This window comes from Molothrus aeneus, chromosome 1, assembly GCF_037042795.1.
Source record: "Molothrus aeneus isolate 106 chromosome 1, BPBGC_Maene_1.0, whole genome shotgun sequence".
Classification (NCBI taxonomy): domain Eukaryota; kingdom Metazoa; phylum Chordata; class Aves; order Passeriformes; family Icteridae; genus Molothrus; species Molothrus aeneus.
Genome location: NC_089646.1, coordinates 28,815,521 through 28,837,200, shown reverse-complemented (window position 1 = coordinate 28,837,200; position 21,680 = coordinate 28,815,521). Strand labels below are relative to the sequence as shown.

Genomic DNA, 21,680 nt, shown 5'->3' with positions numbered 1-21,680 from the left:
ATAGCAAAATAAGCCTTCCCAGAGTCTATTTCCAGGTGGTCATAATATGATTAAATTCTGTATTTATTTTCATGCAGATGGCTAGAGGGATATTCTTGATGCAAGGCCGTTCTCATGCTAAGTTTTAAATCTCTGCTCAGAAAGTGTAGCTCTATTAAAACAGTTCAAAGTGTTTTGTTATCAAACACTCCTAATATAAGCAATTATACATGTTTTTAATCCAGTTGTTTTCAAAAATGGTCAAAGTATTTCAGCTGACATTTTACAAAAATAAAATAAATTTTCTGATGCAGAAATTTTAGCTGAAGTCATTGAAGCTTGACACTGCATAAAGTGCAAATAAATAAAATAAATATAAACAGTAAATATAAGAAGTGTAAATAGGATGTGGTAGAAAGCGTGACAAACTTGCAAATGTAGCAATAAGCCCTTGCCCCAAGTGAAGACCGTAAATGCCAGAATAAGAATTTGTTACTGAAGTTAAAGGTACTCCTTTTATTGTGACCTTTTATTAGCAGCCCATAACTGATCTATTGTTCCACATGTTCTGACAGTGTTCATACTGCAGTGAAGTATAGATGCTCTTCAGGTGTTGAATAAAGTATTTACTATTTCCATATTTAGATACAGGACAATTTTTCAATGACATGCCTTGTAATTGCTTAATCAGAAAGGTTATATAAAATAGTTTTAGCAGTAGGGGGGTTTCTGATTAACTGATAATGGAGCAAACCCATATCACAGACTATTTTGATTATTTTGCCTTGATTACCAAATATTAGTCTGAACTTTCCCAAGAAACATATCTAAGTTTCTAAGTCTGATATTTATCCACAGCATAGAAATACTGTAAGGAATGGCAGTATTAGCCCTTTTATAATGTTATTAGGACCTACCCCTGAAGGTGAGAATAACTGAGGTTCTTGTTAACAGATCCCTTGGTTAGATCAGAGTGAAATGACATGGAATGACCATTGTTTATGTATACATGGATACTACCACCCATGGATCCAGTGATGAGATTTGATTGTTGCTTTATTGAAGTGATGTCCACAGTCTTGATCTGTCAGGGGTGAGGAAGCCCCTGAAACATATAGTTCAGTGGGTTGATACATGCTCAGTTTCAGGTAGGAACATAAGGTACCTCTCCTGGGGTGGGAGTTTGACACTGTCTGTGGAAACACTGTGGATCATGTTCAGTCCTCTGGTGGAAGGCCCAAGAAAGGAGTCTGGGGGCACTTTGGGGATATTTGATGGTTTATGATATCTTCTAAGACATTACAGCTCCTTCTCACATCCACTTGGTTTAGCCAGTTATTCCAGAAGGAACAAATACCTTCAGAACTGTCCTGGTACTTCGCCATGACCAGAGTTTTATGTCTGAGCAAGTTATGTAACTGAGGACATGGGCATGATAAAAAGCATTATCCCATACAGCAAGATCTTCTTACCAGCCTCTTCCCTTACTTGGCTCAAACCCCAGCTTGTTGCTAAACAGAAGGGTTTGTTGTGGTCCTCCTCTAGTGCTCACCCCCTCTGCACCTGTGCTGTTCTTAGGTTTCACCACTACACACCCAAAACCTCTCCTCCTGCCCTTTGGTTGGGGGATGCAAACCTGGCCTCAGCAAAGCACCTGCTGCTTTTGCAAATGGCCAATTGCATGAATCATTAACCATTAACATTTCAGTCTCCCACAGCTGTTGTGCAAATTTATTTCATCACTGTTAATGATCATTCCACTTATCAGAACATTGACCAATACTTGAAAACGTGGAACACTGGCAGCATAGAAGGTGTTTAGGTTCTTGAAGTACAGTTTTGTTTTGTCCTTCCTACACCTGTAGGCTGTATATTTTGACATACTGTAATACAATAGCAAGATAGGTCAGGCTTTAATAATGATTGACGTTTTATTTAAATTTAAAGTCTTTCAAAGTTTAGATCAAAGCATGTGAAAAAACCCCAAAAAACCAAATTCTTTCTTGTAGAATAATCTATTCCCTTTCCTATTCCAGCAAAACCAGTTGGAAAGAAGGAGCAGACTTCGAACTTATTTTTGGTTATCTCCTTTTAAAAGCTGAGGAAAATCTAAATCATTTCCTCTGGGAGAGAGAAAATATACATGACAGCAGCCTGTGATTCAGTTTCATACAGTTTTAATGTGGCAAAATTGTCATTAAATATGTATTTGTTTAGCAATCTAAAATTTACTTTAATTGTGGAAGAAATTAGAGTGACCATGAGAATAGTTCATTAATCTTCTTTTTGCTACTATATTGATAAGCAGATGAGCTTTACCTCTTTGAAAGAGGAATGCAAGTGGAAGATATGAACTAGAGGTTGGGGGTTTTTAATTATTAGAAAAATTGTAATATTTACTAGAATAATAAGACTTGTCTTGCTAAAAAAAATTCAGTATAATTTCTCTGGAGTTCTTTGTTTAACTCCATTTTGTATCTCTATGAAAAGTAATACAATCCTCTGTTCAATAAAAGATACAGTGCATTTGAATAAAACCACAAAATTTAATCTATTTCATGGCTTGTAAAGGAAATTGGTACATTATTTGAAAATGAAGCACAAAATTATTTGTATCTACATCTATCTTTGCATTTGAAAAGCTGTCAAGTAAGTTATCTCTCTATGCTTAAAAACAGACAGTCGACTAGAGAATGGAGAACAGGCTCACCAAACAGTTTTTGGCTTGATAGACTCTTATAGGTTATATTTAAATTACCAGAAATCAAAATCTCATCTGAAATATTTACTTAATCTTCAGTTATAAGATTCTACAAAATTTAGATTTATAGATGTAAATTTTCTAGTAATCCTTGAGTGCATTGACAGTGCTGGGTTTTTGTGTGGCTGAGCTCAAAATACCTGAATTTGCACAGTATGTTCTGAATGACTCAAAAAATATATGTCTCTTTTAACTTTGTGTAAGTCAAAGAGTTTTTTATATAGAGTGCTAATAAGTGAGTCAATTTAAAGCAGTCTTTTAAATAAGGAAGAAGAAAAGATTCTTCATTTGGGGTAAAAGTAACTGAATAGGAAAAAGAAAGATTATAAAGAGAAGATATATAGGCTTTTTTATCTTAATAATAGGATCAAAAGACATTACAAAGTAATGTTATGAATATTTACATCAAGGTTTTGTTGGTCTTGGTTTTTTGAGGTTTTTTGTTTGGGGATTTTGGTGGGGGTTTTTTTGGTGGCTTGTTTGTTTGGTTTGGGCTTTTAGTTTGGTATGAGGGGGTTGTTTATTTTTTGGTTGGTTGGTTGCAGGTTTTTTGTTTGTTTGTTTTTGTTATTGATCATCCCTATGTAGAAAGTAGTGGGAAAATAGAGGCATCCATATTTTCCAAAGGCACCCAATGGAAATTCAAGACTTAGTTCACATTTCTTTGGAAACAAAAGAAACAAAAGAAACAAAAAAGAAACAAAAAGAAACAAAAGGTTTCTAAATTTCTTCATATATGTTGGTATAAATAAATCACTTGATCCCAGGTTGGTATGGCAGTGTGCTAGCTAAATGCAGGTAAAGGAGGAACATAGTTGGATCACTTCCATTCATAGACTTGAGAAATCTGGACCTGAATCGGGCCAGAGCCCTTCTGGTTGTTAGAGCTCCTTTGATAAGATGCCATTTATCTGAGAGAAAGTTCTCAAAAATAGTTTCCAAATATTTTCAGATTGTCTGTGTAAAAACCTTTGGAAATTCCTGTAATTTTTTCCATCGGAAGCATGTCATTTCCTTATTACTCTCTTCTCTTCCCAACTCTGTGTAGGCTGCCAGGTTGGACATCTTTACATCCTTCTGATGCTGCACCCAGGAGTTGCTGGCTCTTATACAAACAGGTTTTTGGAAATGGCCAGTACTGCAATACCTCTGCTTACTTCATGATTTTAAGAGTCATTAAGTAGATTTTAACAGCAATTAAGTAGTCTCTTACATGTAATTTGAAGTAATTAAAAGTAGGATTTGTACTTTTTACATGTTTTACAGTCATCTACATTTTTGTTTCATTCTTCTAGCTCATGCAGACTCTTGTTTTCAAGTTAGAAGCACAATGTGCTGTGCCTGTGTCAGAGAACAGTTTATACAAGTGGAGAAACTGTGTTCATATCTGATTCATAAGTAGGAATAATGAATTCTAATTCAGTATCTTTTGTTGTGGCTGTTTAGCTTCTTTTTTTTGTTACAGAATAATAATTACTCATGGGAGTTCACAAAAAGTACACATGCTTGTTTGAAATGGTGCTGTTGGCGTCCTGATTGTATTTAACAGTATGCAATAAATCTGCTAAAACAGAAGTTCAGTCTTTATGTATTTAAAAAGAAAAAAGTGTAAATTGTGCCTGCTGTCATGATAAACTAAGCAATTTACTGGCATTTAACCCAGTTTTATTTTCCTCTGGAACCTCTTAATGAACTTCAAGATGCAGGTCTCATTGCCCATTTTAAATGTGTCTATGAGTGAATTACCTGGTAATACAGCTCTCCTTCTGCAAAATATCTAAAGATTGTTAGATCTGGAATTTTTATTTCCTTCTAGTATTTCATCTGTCATCATCTACAATAGGCATTTGCCTTTACTTTTAACTAGCTTAAGGCAAACTGCATTTTTTCTTGGCTCTTGTTCATGATGGGATTGCCCTGCTTGCACATTCTACTACTCTGCAGGATAAAGATGTTAACTGGGAATCAGAACTCATATAGTAGGTGTAAGACATGAGATAAAAATCGATACATTTTTCTGAGGCATGTCACTGGTTAAGTGACAAAAAATATTCTGATAGTCACTGAAAAAGAAAAGTCAAAGGTACATTTGAACCTGTCAGTTCAACATATTCCTGTTATCCCTTTAGGGGATATCATACAACTTGACACCAACATTTAAGCTTTGAAAATTATGAGCTCATCTATTTCAAATGGGATGTCACATGTTCCCAAGCCTTTGCCATTACTTATAGTGGAAGACAGGATGATCACTTTTGTCACATATTGATAGTGAATAAGATCTTTCTTTTTTTCTTTTCTTTTTTTTTTCTTGTTTCAGAATGAAGAACAAATTTTGGTATTTTGAATTTGGCACTTCGGAAACTTTCTCAGCCACCTGTAAGAAGCTGCATGAATCTGTAGAAATAGAAGTAAGAAACTAATTGTTGCCTTTATCCTTGAAATGTCACTAGTTTGGCTGAAATGCAGGGAGCAAGGGCGCAGAGTGCCTGAATCCAACAAGGCAAAGCAGTGCACATCCTTTCGACCCTATATTCCAAAATATTATTTTTATCATGTCTATTTGTAGTGCAGCCCTGCACACTGGAACAAAGTTCAGTTTGATGATTAGTGAAGTCTTAATACAGTAGACAAGGTCAAGAGGTGAAGCATAACATTAGAAATCAATAGGGAGTGTGGCTAGGTCAGGTGGAAAAATGAAAGACTGTTGGAGGGAGTGAGAGCTGCTGCAGGATTAAAATAAAAAAAAAATAATCTTATTATTTCTAGGTCTCAAGGTTTTATAACCTTTAAAACTCAATTCCCTAAAATTGTACGTACTTTCCTGAATAAAGGTTAAAGAATATATGTATTTTTTGAATTATTCCCCTTCATTAAATAGCTTTTCTCTCTGCACAAGGGGTCATCTTTCCATTATACATTGAACATTAACTAAAAAGATACAGGATACTTACAGACAAAATGGGAATTTAAAATAATGTGCCACTGCCACTTTGATGGCTGCTAGAATAAGTGGCTGAATTACGTAAACTGTTTGGGCATCTGATGTTTATGAATAAGTACATGAAAAATGAGAAATGAGTGAAGATAAAAACCTGAGAATTTAGGTTAAATAATGAAATAATTTCTCAAGAGGATTATGGTGCTTTTCCTTTCCAGTAGTAATGAGAAACTGCATGTGTTGGGGGGTATTTGTATAGTAGCATGAGGCACTCAGAGAGGTCTGGTGGGAGCTATGAGTGTCCAGTCAAAGCCTCCTGAAGGGTGAATTCTAAAATGATCTGAAGGAACCATGTACCTGATAGCAGAACAGTAGTAGAGAATACTGAGACTGAAACTGTAAGACCAGCAGTGCCACACTTGCCTGTTATGCTGTTACGTTTCTCTTTGAAGTGAAAACCTGCTCCTCATGTGTTGGATTAAAATATAATAAAAATAAAACAAAACTCCACCAAAAGCCTTAAGAAAAAAAACTGAACAAAAAAATCACCCTTGCTTCCCAAGAGAGTGCTTCACATGCGTGAGTTTAAGGAAATGCAGCATGAAAAATATTTTCTTAGTTACTGGAAGAAATGCTTACCTGGTTTGATTAGATTTGAATAAACTGCAAGTTAAATGTACCTTTTGATTAAATACAAGTTGAAGAGCAGGCTTTCCCAATAAAATACTGATATCTAGAGAAAGTCATATGTATCCTGATACATATTAACATGTGAACTTTTTTATTTTAACCATTCAAAGAATGATTAGATGTTAACATCACAAAGCAAACAAGTAGGTATACAAGTTTGTGGTGGTGCTGCTGTCAGTTGTGAAATTATTACGTATTCGTGTCAATAACTATTATTACCAAAAAAGTGTTACATTGCCAGTATATGAGGCACTTTTGTTAATACTCACTTCATCTACCCTAGTCATTACCATTAGTCATACAATTAGAAACAAAAAGCATAGTTTCCAAGGTTTACAAGAACTATTAGGAGGTGGCTATTTGTGTATTTATTTACAATGACTAAATTACAATGCTTGCTCATATGCTTGTATCTAATGTTTCTTGTTTGAATATTGTCAGCATTTTAGTTTGATTTTTAACCTGATGCCCCTTGGGGATGTCATTGTAAATGGGAGGTTGGTGCATGAGACCACATTTCACTCCACATAAAATGCACAAAGAATGTGCTTGCTCTACAGCCAAATTTTGAATGAACAAAGCCTGAGAAGATTAAGGATCTGTATCTCTGAGTTGTTAGACAGTGATCCAATGTTCTCTGGGCAAATATTTGTTTAGCCTTGTATTTGATTTCTAACCTAATTAAGCTTGGTTTTTCTGACATACATTCTTTACTCATGTTCTGTATGTTTTTTTCTGTGTGAGATGCAGAACAAAGTTGGACACCACATTCTTATGTTATCCAGAATAAGATGTATTTTTGTTTTCAAAATCAGATGTAAGAAGTTGAGGAGAGGTTCTAAAGGGAAAGAAACCAAAATGAAACAAACAAACAAAAACTAGGACAAAATTAAGTATTCATTTTCAGTAATAATGTGTCAGTCAACAAGGCTGAAGATTTTACAATTTAGAGAACTTGCAGTTCATTTCCACTTCAGAAAAAAAAAAAGAAAGCTATGTGAAAGATACCTAATGAGAGATGTGGTGTAAAAGTGGCATGGACCATACCTGCAATGCTGTAAAAGCATAGTGGGAGCAGTGTAAGCCTTCTATACCACCTGGTGTTAATGGGTAATAGAAAGGAGTTTAAAACATTCCTGTACACTTGCCTGATAATGCTCTTAGTTTCACAGCAAAGCCTTAATATCAGTTCTTTTCAGGCATAGATATGTATTTTCTCAAAAGATAGATGATCTGAAAATAATCAATACAAAAAATAAGATATAAACAATAATACCTAAGAAGTGAATGAGGCCAGAAAAGAAGGCAAAAAAGAGTTAGAAGAGCTAGTGTTTCTTTTTTGTCTAGGTAGGCATACTCCACATTTTAAAAGTAGGCTTTTGTTTTTAACAGCATCATTACATTATTTGAAACAAAAAGGAAAAAGAAAAGGAGCAGAACACGTGTGTTTTGTTTTTGTAGTATATGAATGTGTTAGAACTATGCAGAGCTACCTGTAGGGCAAACTTTTTTTCTGTTTATGAACAAAAGAAATGCTTCTTTCCTAATTCAGAAAGTTGCTCATCACTGGGGGACTCTGAGGCCTCATCACATAATTGTCTTAGTGTACTACCTGCTGTGCTCAATATTGAGTGAAAATGGAAGCTAGACCCCGCACCATCCTATTTCACAATTCTTCTTTTATTTAAATAATTCCAGTCAGTTTGGGGGACGCCAGACCTTTATAAATTAACAGCAGGGAAATACCAAAGGTGTCAGATTGCATATTTATCATCTTTCTCGTGTAATACTTAAATATGTATTAAGAAGTGACTGACATAAATTAGGCAGATTTCAGAAGCCACAGGCCGTGGCTTGTAGAGGACCCCCTTCTGCTTGACATTTCATCCTTGTCAAAGATCAAATTATTTTAATTTAGGCTGCAAATTATAAGAAATGAAGACTTCTTTGTGGGAATTCCCTGTGGTAATCTGACTTTTGTTGTTACTGCTGCTTGTCAGTGTGCAAAAGATATAATATGCATGCAAATAAGGTTAAAAAATATGTACTATCTAATTATCCAGCCAGTACATTCCACTTGAAGACAGTGGGAGGCCTGACACACAGTATGTGTTTGATTCATTGAGGCCTGCAGGGTATTTACACAAGATTACTTTTAATTATGAAATTAATATCTGTTTATCTAGAATGTATAGCAGTAAGTGAGCATACACATGAGCAGAATTTTTAGCAAAATAAATCATCTTAGTATTTAATACATATAAAATACTGGGGAAAACCACAAATTTGCTTCCAAAAATAACAGTGAAAGCCTAGGCCTTTATTCTTGTAAGAAAAGTGTTATTAAAAAGTTATACTTTGAATTATAGTAGTTGCCACAACTGCCAATTCACTTTCAGATATGCCTTTTGACTTTAACGTTTTCCCTGTATAAATGTAATCCACAGGTTTAAAATTTGATTCTTGAAGAGCAAATATGAAATGGAAATCTAAGTATTGAAATTGTTCTCTCTCCGGATTTGTGCTCTTCTTAGAAGAATTAAGATGTGTGTGCATTATAATACAGTTCTGTTTTATGATCTCAGAAAGTTTCAGAATAAACAATTATTCGCAGTTATTCTTGCGTTGTACTTGGCTTTTCTTCTTCAAAGCTGCAGTAAAGTTTTAGGCAGAGAGGAAGAAGTGCCAGTGACCCACAGAGCAGCAAGCTGCAAGATGTCAGTGGACTACTACTGAGGCATGCTTAATTATTTTTCCCGTTTTCTCCCTGATTTTTTTTATTATTGTGTGTTGGAATTGCAAAATAATACCCTTAATGAATTTGAAATGGATGACTGGATCCTCTACAAGCCTGCAGAACATTGCAGGAGTAGGATCAAATGTTTTAAAAATATGCTGCTCTACGCTGTGGTCCATGTGACTTGTCAGGATATCTATATGCTCTATCTGTGTTGTGAGGAATGAAGCTAATCCATCTCTAGCCAGGGTGCCAGTACATGAATCCTGGGCAACTCTGGCTGGTTCAATGAACTAATGAGTAGAACTGGGTGCTTTGCTTTCCACCTGCAGGTTCCACTGTAGTAATGTGAAGTTGTGGTTTATTTTCTCCTGTGGAGGTTCTTCAGTATTTTGCTACATTTTATATGAGTTAAGAACTTCCTAATGTTGGCAGAGAGGAGGACTAAGCTTGAGTAAATTATAGCCAGTGAAGGCTAGGTCTATCAAGCTAGGTTCATCTCATCCATGTATCTCAGGTGAACTGTATTTGCAAATGTTGGGGTTCAACCACCTGAGAAAATACTGCAGTTTAATGCTGGGCAGGCTGATATGTTAAGATCCCTGAGCCATTCTCCAGAAGTGAAAAATATGGTCCCTTTATAATTGGAAGCCAGATTTAGCATAGAAATATACTTGTATAAAATGTCTTAAAGTCCAGGTTTGCTATAGGAAGCATGAGAAATACACACTAGTGTCACAAGGTGGGTATAATTCCATTGCTGAAGGGACTATCCCATAGACTAAGATTACTTCTGTGTGTCGAGTAAGCCTTGGAAAGGTTTTAGATCACTGATGCCTCTTCTTTAGCTCCACATCGGTGTTTTCCCTTAGTAGTGATGCATATTTTAGAGAACTGGTTCGTGAAGGTTCTGGGGTAAGGATTGCTGCAGCTGCATCAGGAATTGTTGTACCCATTTCTACTGAATTTTGGTTATTGCTAAGAGCCACTAGTCTGCCATAGCCCTATGCTGATATGCTTGTTGTGCCTTTGGATTGAAACGAATACCTGTGTGCTGTTCTGTGCTCCTGGGGCTTTCTTAGACCCTTTTCCATAAGTCTGTGTATTCTCTGCCTGCAGGGACTTTGTATTCCATCTGTTGGGGAAGGGACTCAGTTGCAAGAATTACAAGTATCACTGCAAAATCATAAGGCAGAAAATTTAGGTGGAAAAGGCAAGAAAAATTTCAGTTATTGATAAAGAAATTTTGGTAGTATAAATGTTTTTCTGCTAATATCTGTAGTGAAGCTAGAAATATATTTCACTTGGGTCAGTGAATAGGTATCAGATAACAAGACAGTACCAAATGGTCCCACACTTAGGCAATCAAAAGCTGAACAGCAATCTTACTTTACCTTCTGATTAATGATCTGTTCTTATCTCGTACTTCTTATCTCGTACCTCCTTTTCAGATACAAGTATATCTCTTAGGTGTAAACATTGAATAAACTATTAGCAGTGTTAAGAATGATAAATTGCTGAAGAAAAATATCTGAGAAAAAGAGCATTCAGATTTTTCTTTCTCTCTTCCTGCTTTCTCTCTTTTTTCTTTTTTCCTTTTTTTTCCCTTCCTTTCTAATCAGTGTGATGGAATTCAGCTGGACTTAATCAATATCTCTCTGGAAGGAATTGCCATTCTAAACATCCCAAGCATGCATGGTGGATCGAATCTTTGGGGAGAGACAAAGAAAAGACGAAGCCACCGTCGGACAGAAAAGAAGAGGTCAGATAAAAGAACCACCGTTATAGATGCCAAGGAATTGAAGTTTGTGTGCCAAGGTAAGCTTACAGATTGATATAGGCTATCTGGCTCCATAATGTCAACTTGGTTATATAATTGACCTTGTCAAGGAAAAGGACAGACAGTTCTTAGGTATTTCCTTTCCTGTGCATTTAGCTTTTCTGGTGGGAAACACCGCCAGAAGGGCACAAACAAAGATGTACTGCCAATTGCAGTCTGTATACTTGCAAACCTGCCTCAGATACTACCTGTTAAGTAGACTAATCGCACCATGTGGCACTGCTGGCTACTGGGACATTCAGTCTAGGAGTAGTTGGAGATTTTGGAGTTGGAAGGTGCTTCCCGAGCATTTACAGTATTTCTTAATGTCAGTTAAGAAACTGACATTAAGTTACCTGTGGATAGTTGTGCCCTGATTCTAACATGCTTTCAGCAGGGGTGAGGGAAATCACTTCAGAGTAAAAAGAGCAAGCTATCTATACATTTTATGTTACTACGTTGTAATGCTGTATGAATCCTTGAATACATATGCTGTAGTTGGCTTGCAAAGGCATGATCATTTTTTTCAGGGTTCGTATACTTTCCCGGTCATTAGATGCACTTACTCAATAAATTTTACTATTAGACATAACTCTTGACAAAACCAATAATAAATAACAATTGCTGTTCTTCTCTGAGAATCTGAATACTATGCATTGTAACACTTGACTGCACATCACAAGCCTGATTATAAGCCATCATTCTCTTCATACCAAAGGAATGAACAGTTTGGGTTGTGTTTGTTTGTTTTTCTCTTTTTATCCTACAAAAAGGATTATCTTTTGCTTCAGAGTAGCTTCTTGCTTCTCATTATTCAGACTTTATAAAGATCAGGACTTAACTGTCTTATTCTGTTGGGATCCCTTTCCTAGTTTTGAATATCCTATTTTTATATTTCATCAGCAGTAATATTTAAGTCACTATTATAACATTGTTCATTATTATGTGTTTTAGTTTTAATTCTGCTAAATTATCTGGATGACAAAAGTTTAGGAATAAAGTAGTTTTTTATGACTTAGAGACTGCAGTAAGTACTAGCATTCAATTTTTGTGAGCTCTAGCAATTTTACGTATGCTCTCAGTATCTCAGTATGACTTAGTGATACACTCTTGTCAGCCAAAGTCTCACCAGGCACTAAGCTTCTGCTTAGTGTGCTACAATTCTGTGTTATGCCCTCATGTTCAAGAAAGAGATGGAGGCTGCTGGGTAAAGGGCTCACCAAATTTTTTCCTTTTGTTTTGCTCCTGAACACAAGGAGACAGGACATTTATCCTCTTGATAGTAGTGAAACAGACATTATCACTTCCTTTAATTATTCAAATTATGTGCATCTTTGATATATATTTAACAGTGATTTCAATCTACTGACTATAATTGATGTATTAAAAGGGCATTGCAACACTCAATTTCCATTTTCCTGGACAGGATAAAATAAAATTACAATAAAAGTATTAAAGACCGAATAGAATTTCCCATGTTATCTGTGGAAGTGTTCATAATGCAGATATTAAGCACCTTACTTTAAAAAAACTGTTCTCATTCTTAGTTCCTAATCACTTTGTTTGCACTGTGGATGGAAGTAGTTTTATCCAAAGGCAGTTTTAAAGCAGAGGTTGACTTCTCAATATCCAAAACTAGATCACCTCTCACATCACTGAGTACTATGAGATAGTATTATTGTTTGCAGCTTCACTAGCATTCCAGTGCTGAGCAGGAGTGAAATCCTTCTTGGCTTTCAGAGTGGTCCATATTTATTTAGTTCCAATTTGCAACACTGAGCAGTCTTGAGCATGTAAAGTGGATTGCTTTTAAAGGTGTGAGGTGTGTGGGGATGGATAGAGCTATATGCTCTACTGCAAGTGCATATTTAGTCCATGAAACCAGGTTAAAACAACCCAAAGTAAAACTCAAAAATGAAGGTAGTGAAAACTCAGAAATGAAGGTGAACATGTCAGAACCATCTGATTAGCTTAATGGGCCCACTCCTATCTTAAACTGCAAAGAACAGTCACTAATTTCTACTAGCTAAGATAGATTTTTAGTCTGAATGTGCTTCTTCAACTCAGAATTCAAGATTATTGCTGAATAATGGAATTCAATCAATTTTATGTCTACGCTTCTCAAATGGTTTTGATGAATCTGAATCTACTCACTGGGGAAAGAACTGACTCTCACTTGAAAATGTTATGATTTTTTCACTAGCTAATTATTTTCTTAGGCTCTGTGTATTTTTGGCACATTGTACTCTTTAGTTTGAAAAAAACATTTTGTAAGCTATTAATACCTGGTGCAGAGATAGGTATTGCTGTGTTGAGAACCATGATAAATACATACTTGCTTGTTAACTTCTGTTTATTAACTTATTCTGAATAAACATCCTTGTAGTTATTTTTATGTCCAAGTAAAGCATCTAATCACTTGACAACTAAGCACTGCACTTCCTAGGAGAGAGCAATCAATCCTCATGTTTTTCTATGGATACCTATATATGTGTATGTATAAATATATATATATCAGATTTTGGTGTTGAATTTTATTTGGTTTTTTTACATCTAAGTTTTTTTTATGGGACTTCTAAATAGTATGCACATTTACTTTTAGACTTTTTCAATTACAGTACAACTGTGTATCAATCTGTATTCTTGTCTCTGCTTTTCTCGTTGGATAACTTGACCATAAATACATGAATTGAAGGTTAGGACTCTGAAGGCTTAGGTGGGGTACTTGCATGGATGATTGGAAGCTGTCTCCTCACTCAGGGTAGTTTGTTGCCCTGGAGCATGTTGAGCCGTCCCAAGGAGAACTTCTCAAACTGCCCAAGAAACCTCCATGAGGTCCTGCTGCTATCTTCCCATGCTCTTGTGTGCAAGCCATGTACATACAACATGATCATCACTGCAAGAAAGAGGGTCAAATTTCTGCCAAATCTTTTTTCTTTCTTAGGTATCTGCACAATGCAGGGAAGGTATATTTCTCTGAGCCCACTCCCCTCTTTCTTTTCTTTCCTGTTTAGCGTTGCCACCTGTTGATGTAAAAAGGCTTGTCTTTTCCTTGCCCTTCCCATTATCCTCCTCTGCACACACCATAGCCAGACCACAATTTGCACTTTAAGTAATCAAATGGGTGTCTGCTTAGGAAACAATGTGATTATGTGCATGTTGTCTGAAAAACCATGTATTGAAATTGAGTGGTTTAAAATATGCACTACTTAAAAACATTCCCTGCTTATCTATTAGGGGTTTGTGCATGTATGCTAAAGAAAAACAGTCAGCAGTCATAGCATATGTGTGCCTGTGTATTGCATTTCTAACTAGTAATATTTTAATATAAAACATGTATGAAAATGTATTTGTCTGATTAGCTTATTACTAATTGGAAAAAAACAAACATATTTAGCTGTAGCATACTAAGTACTATCATAATCCCTGTTAGTGGAAAAAGTACTACAGATTTCATTTCAGCTCCTGTGCAGAAGTAGAGAGGGTCTTTCATCACATTTTATTAGGGTAAAACTCATGTGAGTTTTATGATTTAATTTAATTTTAATTTCTAATTTATCAGTACAATTTCTATTGTAAAATGTTAATGCATTTGGAAAAAATACAACTACAGGTATATGTGACAGTTTGTGAAAGTAGATGACTTAGTGTTTTGACATTATGAATCTCACACTAGCAATGTTTCCAAATGTTGTTTTATTAAAAATCTTCTAGTATGTACATATCTGTGATGCATCTATCCACAGGCCATTTACAGATTTTAGATATTACTGTGAACTACCCATTATTTAGGTAGGACTTCTTTTTGGATATTCACAGATATTGATAAATGCCAAAAGTCAGTAGTTTGAAAAGATTAACATATTGCATAGAAACAAAACTATGAGTTGAGAAACATAAATGCAAATAAGTACACTACTTGGTTGCAAATTGCATCTAAAACAAGTTAAATTATGACAACATGTCTTGCATGAAAAATACATACCCCTTATGTCAAGTGTTAAACTGTTTTCTTCCTCACAGAAATTCTAAATAAAATTTTGAAACCTTTTGTGACAAAAAGGAGGGTTTGGGTTTTTTTTAATCTCTCCAGTAAACTTTTTGTTAAATCAAGTTTCCCTTGGGGTGGAAGTTGTTATGCTTTGATTTCATTGTTGAAGTTCTGTTAGAGCCCTATTCCAAAATGAAATCTCTTTTAAAGTCTCTTCAGATTTAATGGCAGAAATATATGTAACTTGTTTTTGCACGAGTGGTTCCACTCAGCTCAGTGGACTCATGCTTGAAGACAATACATATTATGAAACCTTTAGACTATAAATATTTCAGTGAAATACTTTTTTCATATTTATTTTGTACATCACCAGGCACTGATACTTAACCAAGTCCTTACCAAGTTGATCTGTGCACCTTGTTAAGAGCTACAAGGGGCTGTCACTCCACAGACTATTAGATGAATTCAAGACAATGTGCATTCATATCACAGCACCTAGGCATAAACCAAGCTTACCAATATGATTCAATAACTCTGTGTGGAAATCTCTTTTAATAACTGCATTATGACTTTCTGAATGGAAATGCAGAAGCTTTGGAAATGGAATAATGTGTATGCAGGCACTTCACTGCAGTTAAAAGCAGTTCAAGAGATGCAGAGACTGTGAAGGCCTTAAAACACTTCAAAATATCCATAAATATTAAGAGAATAGAAAATACCTTTCTTATTAGGTGTCAAATTCCACTCTACAGGGAGAGAGACTCTTCCCTATAGATAGGGGATTCCTGACATGTTCCCTAAACAGCTTATAACTTCATGAGCTAGCTGTCTAATTTAATTTATGGAGATCTTCCATAACCTGTACTCTGGCTAGGTGACCTTTCCTTGTTGAAAAAGTTGAAACTGTATACTATATACACAGTCTGTGTAATATACACACTAAATATACACAGTGTATACTCATTATTGGTAGACATTTAGGTATTTTTGACGTGGTAAGGCATGCATAATGAACTCTCTATAATAATATTTTTATTAAATGTTATTGACAATGTCATGGCTACATAAGGTAATAGCCCTTACTTGGTATCTTGTTTAGACAGCTTTTTACAACATAGACATTAGCACCTTACCACAGAGAAAAAAAAGCTAATTAGAGCTATTTCATAGCTAGTCTATGTTAAGATATTCAACTTTAAACATTAGTCTAAGCATTAGAAAAAAAAAATAAATTTATTCAAACAGTATTTCTTTTTCTTGTCCACTCATGTTCCACATCTATTCTGAAACTTAACTAAAGGGAACATATTTCTGTGTCGAATTTTTGTAACTATTTTGGGAGTGTGTGTTGTTTACAGTAAATGAAATAATTGTGGAGGCTAGTAAAGTTAGTGTGGCATTAACTTCAGTGTCTAAAATACCAACCCTATTGCCAGTAGGTAGAGTCACCTCAGGCAAAGAGTGTTTATCCTGCATTCAAGTAAGTATCTCAGGTAGGCAGAATAAAATGCTCACTGCAGGTGACTCTCTTTCCCGTTAAGTAGGAACCTAAGGAATAGGTTGGGTTGGACCCCTTCCTTCCTGCCAACTAGATGGTGAGATGAATTTCTGTATGTTCCGCTTGTGGTGACAGTTCATCAAATACTTGAACTGTGATGTGTTACCACTAAGAAGTAGCGTCTTATCTCTGGAGGCAGTGCTTTGGGGAGGAGATTGGGGGGGGGGGGGGGGGGGAGAGAGGGAAAGAGAGAAGGAAAAAAAAATTAAAAACCAAAGGATGTAGGACATAGACATCACAGTTTTCCTAAAGTAACAAATTTAGCTGTAATTTTCCTAACTCAAAACTTGGATTTTGGCTGACTGAGGGAAATGTTAGTATTGAAATTTTTTTGCTTCATATTAGCTAATGTGAAGATTGTGTGACCTTGGCTTCTTATTTTTGCTTCATACTCTGGAATGACATATTCAGATATCAAAAAGGGCTAAATGGCATTTTGTTTAACTGTTCAGTTAAATTGTGCATAGCACGATTAGTTTGTAAGGTCTCTGTTCAAACATTTACCAAGCTGTTAAGGATAGTACAGTTTTCCTAATATGAAAATAGGGGCTGGAATGTCATGATTTTATTATGCTATTGAATGGAATGTGGGCTGGCATGTCATGATTTTATTATGCTATTGAAAAGGCCTTTTCCTGTTTTCTCTTCCACCCCCACTAACCCCTATACCCCCACCTCCAGCAATTAAGCTTTAGGGGGCCATTATCTTTCTCTCTCTTCTGTTTGAAAGAGGCTGTGTTCTGTCCAAGCTTTACTCATACAAGTAGTTCCATCAGTGTGCAGGATGGAGCCCATAATTCATAACACAGTTTTAATCTTTCAGAAATATACATACAATGCCTTTTGGCTGTGAAATACTGAGTTTATTGTTATTAGAAATTAATAGGACCTTAAAAAATAGCTTGATAGTCTGATTTGTTTTTATATTTATCAAGCATGTATATATATTTCTGTGCAGTATAGATCATAGTAGAAAAACAATTTCCTTTTATTTACAAGACAGTTGAGATTGTCATTGTATTATACTTTTTGGTGCACAGAATGTTCATTTTCTTTCAAACGTTATTCATCGAAAGAGGATAATTATGGTGTATTTCACAGTCTGCCAGAAGGAAAATGTATCTTTGAAAAGTTTCATTTCCCTTAAGTTGCTCATTTTCTATAGGAAGACAGAGCTATTAAGTAACATACCCATGACAAAGATTGATTAAAATGGCATAAAGGACTATCTTATCTCTAAGTACAGGGCTTTACATGTATAACTCCTATGACATTAAATGCAGTAGGTGAAATTAGCTATTGTAAAAAAAAAATCACAGTAAATTGGTTCCTACAGACAAAAAAAAAGGTGAGGGTGGGAGGGATGGCATGTTAAGTAGCAACAAGAAGTAGGAAGTTACTTATTGTTTCAGGATACACCAATAATGTGGCATCCAAATAATCAAACCAAGTTCTCTGCTATCAGCATTACTACATTATTCTGCTGGGGCTCACTTCAGCTGCTAGAGGGGAAACATCACCTTGCTGATGTGCATTCTCATACTGGGCCAGCTGCTTAGAGCAGCTCAGGCTCCCCTGCAGCATTCAAGGTGAATTTGGCCCGGGTCCGGCTGACCTGGAACGAAGGATGTGCCCTAATGTGCACCTTCTGCAGGGGCTGTGGCACAGGTGTCTGTGGAAGGTTCAGATGACCTGTTCCACAGTATTCCCAGTGCTTAACTTGGCTTTGCTGGGAGCCCTTCCTAAGCCTTGCACCTCATTAACCTGGGTAAATGAACACTTACCTGTATGACAGCCATTAGTTAAGACATAAATGATAAGGGACATGAACGCAATATCAAGATATTTTGTTGGAGTTTTTTCCCCTTATCTGTTGCAGACTTAGTAATACACACCATTTCTTATTTTAGCAAAACCTGATCAGCTTACCCAGGTTTTTTTCCTTTTTATAGTTGTTTTTCCATTTCTAATACAGAAGGCAGTGGTTATCCTGCTATTTATCTCTGGAAAGACTTGGCTGTCATTTGAAAATACACCTTGCAGGATGTGAAGCTCTAACTATCTCATTTGTATGTGGCAGGAGAAGTATAAGTTTGTTTTTCCTGAACTTTTTCTTGTAGTCTTTCCTCCATGTTGATCTTGCTCTGACTATACTTTTGCTACCATGTTTCAACCAACCTGTCCAGCTTAGTGGCATAACAGCAGATATAGCAGATGAGTAGTTGTTATTTAAAAGTACTATGTCATGCCTCAAATTTAGATATTTTTATAAAAGCATTAGCACAAGGCATAACTCCTTTTGCTCCTTTTGAGTGTAATTCCACTGAAATGACTGGATTTATGTGAATGAAAATAAAGTACCATAGCTTAGGGCAGAATTTCACATTTTTTTGTATATTAGAATAAGGCTGGAAATAATTAGCAAGTCTCTGATTAAAGCTAGCACTACTAATATGGCTGCATGTGTAGGTATTTTTAAAAAAGATAGATTTAAATGACCCTTTGAGGTTTGTAGTAGTGTAAATATGTGCCTTTTTTTCAAATTCACCAAGAATTCCATAGAAACAAGTGAATGAATGTCTTAAAATCCTCATTAAATATATCTTCTACATTGTATATTGATTTAGGTACACATACTCTTTTTTTAAATGTCATTCTTATTAGGGCTTAATTTTTATTTTCTCATGCTGTATATTGGCATGAATAACAATTATTGCAGAAGTGAAAGGGAACAGAAAGTAGCCCCATCTTAGTTATAAAATAACCATATTCTATTATGATGCTATGATACAGAGTTTTTCTTTAATTAACAAAGTGAAAACATCTGTTACTACCTCAACACATGAGTTTCATATCAGTTTTAAAATTCATGTGCTTCTCTGCTTCTGAGGTTTTTCAGGTATAAATTATTTGTATATGTTAGTTTTCTTTTGAAAGCTTACAAAAAGTCAGCAATTAACCAACTACAACAGGTGTTTCCTTTCTTGGGGGGAGGAATGCATATGATTATTGTAATTTAGATTCCTGTGTGAGTGAAGGAATTGGCCTGTTATTAGAAAACATTGCAAGCACATGGAAAATGTTTAAAATTAAGTAGAAAGGTTCCATGAATTTAAGACCGACACAGGCTTAACCCCTTCAGGCTCTCTTTACTTGTGATTGATACTTGCATAGTTGCATTTATGCCTTAGATTAACAGTAGGAAATTTTTGATGCCAAAGATCTGTTTTTATATTGTGACCTTTGTATGAAAAGCTTCAATATTTTGCAGTACTCAATTTGTGTAATGGCAGACAAGCATTCCCTAGGAATACTGATAGCATATTACTCAGATTGTTTGCTCATTTAACCCTGCCCCAGGTGCCGGAATCTTTTAGATTAAAGATACAGAAATAAAAATAGAATAGCCTAGCAGATCGTTTTTGGCTGCTGTAACACATAATCATATCCTCTGATCCGTTTTAGTTTTCTATTACTTGTTAATAGAAAATTTCAAGTTCCTTGAGTGTCTGCAAAAGGTGTCAGATTGACAGCAATTTTATTTTGAGTAACAACAGGAGAGACAGCTTCAGTTAATGCACACATTAATATTACTGATAAAAATATATGTAAAATATTTTAAAAATATTGATATTAAGAACCTGGTAAGGTCTCAGGTTGTGTGTATGTACACTTGCATTACTTACTAGAGGTAGAAGTAGAATTTACAAGAGGAAATTAGTGTTTAGAGTGTAATATGACAGAAGTGTGAGATTCAGTTTGTTATATTAAAAAGACTGAATTTTTTCTCTTAGTGGTGGGGTTTTCTCCTTCACTCTGCAAAGGCTTGTATTAATCAAAGTAGTCAAATACAAGTACCTATAAATATATATTGGAGTCACGCAAGTATTTTACTAGTGCCTAATTACTCTGCAAGGAGATAGGGCTTTGGGTGGGGTTTTCCATACTTGCTGTTAAAATCAATTTAAAGATTTCCTCTTTCTCCTTCTTTTTCCATTTGTTTTCTTGTAACTGTAGTCATCTAGTAAATATACTATTAGCAGAATGCTGTACAGGAAAAGGACCAACAAAAAGAGCTGTTTGATAGTGGCATTCTTTCAGTCACATAGTGTGGAAACCAAGTGTGAATATGGTGATTCTGTGCACTTGTGCTGACGATACTAAAATTAGAGGAGAGGAGGTTTGGTCAAACAATGTCATCTCTGTGACCTGCTCAATTTTTTACCTGCTGCCTTTAAATCATAACCTCCCTCCTGACACTGTTGAGCATTGCCAGTGAACCACCAGGTTGTTTATAAGAGCACATTGTAAAATAGTTTGTGTTGGAAAGAATGAGCTGCCCAACAAATTAATGGCATTGTGAGGTGCTGCCTGCTGGGGTGAAAATAAATTGTAAGAAAATATGGGGAGACAGGTAATGGGCACTAGTCATGCTGCACAACACTTCTCAAACTGCTGCTGAGTGTGTGCCAATAGATATGGCAATAACTGTCAACAAGATTTACACTGCTTTCGCATTTACACAGTGAGAGTAGAAAGGTTGAAAGAGTTCTATCGTTTTATTTAAAGTTTAGCGCCAACTATTTCTGGACCTACTATTTCCAGGTGACAGGGTTACAAACACACTGCTTATCTTTCATATGTGTCAGTGGGAGGGTTTTTATTACCATCAAAAGTCCTTGAAATCTGACATCAGAAAAATAGCAGCGAAGCAGAGGTATATACTTAATTGCAAAATCCAAGTAGGTACAAATTTCACCACTTATTGTATATGTTGTGATTTTTGATAGCACTAAATTGTGCTACCTATCTATAGCCCCAGTGGGTGGTTCCTGCAGGTAATACATTTTCTGGCTGTGCTTCTTTCCCTGATATTGAGAAGGCATAGCTTAAAGTCCCCATGTTGGCTTTGTTTTCCCCTTGGCATTGCTTTCCATGCTGTAGAAATCTGCATGAGGCTAATTGAACAATTTTAAAGATCCACTGTGCGGGGCTCAGGCATTGTCCCATCATCCTCCTTGTCAGTATTCAGACACATCTTTACACTTAGAATAACTTTCAATAGTTGTTAGCAGTGTAGAAATAGTAAAATTATGGGCTTGAGCTGAATTTTCTTATTCTGGTTTGCACATCCTCAGTGGAACTTGTAAATACTTTCTATGTGTGTTACTATATAAAGAAAACTCTGGACACTAATTAAATAA

General features: G+C 35.6%; 1 protein-coding gene across 6 annotated transcripts in view; it reads left to right on the top strand.

Annotated features, from left to right (window-relative positions):
• The window catches only part of DGKB (diacylglycerol kinase beta), a 332,216-nt gene that overhangs the window by 245,148 nt on the left and 65,388 nt on the right, over nt 1-21,680 (top strand). For all 6 annotated transcript variants that reach the window (XM_066553994.1, XM_066554001.1, XM_066554026.1 and 3 more), the window contains 2 exons: nt 5,061-5,151; nt 10,731-10,926. In XM_066553994.1, the coding sequence (XP_066410091.1) occupies nt 5,061-5,151; nt 10,731-10,926 (287 nt within the window). The remainder of the gene's footprint in view (nt 1-5,060; nt 5,152-10,730; nt 10,927-21,680) is intronic.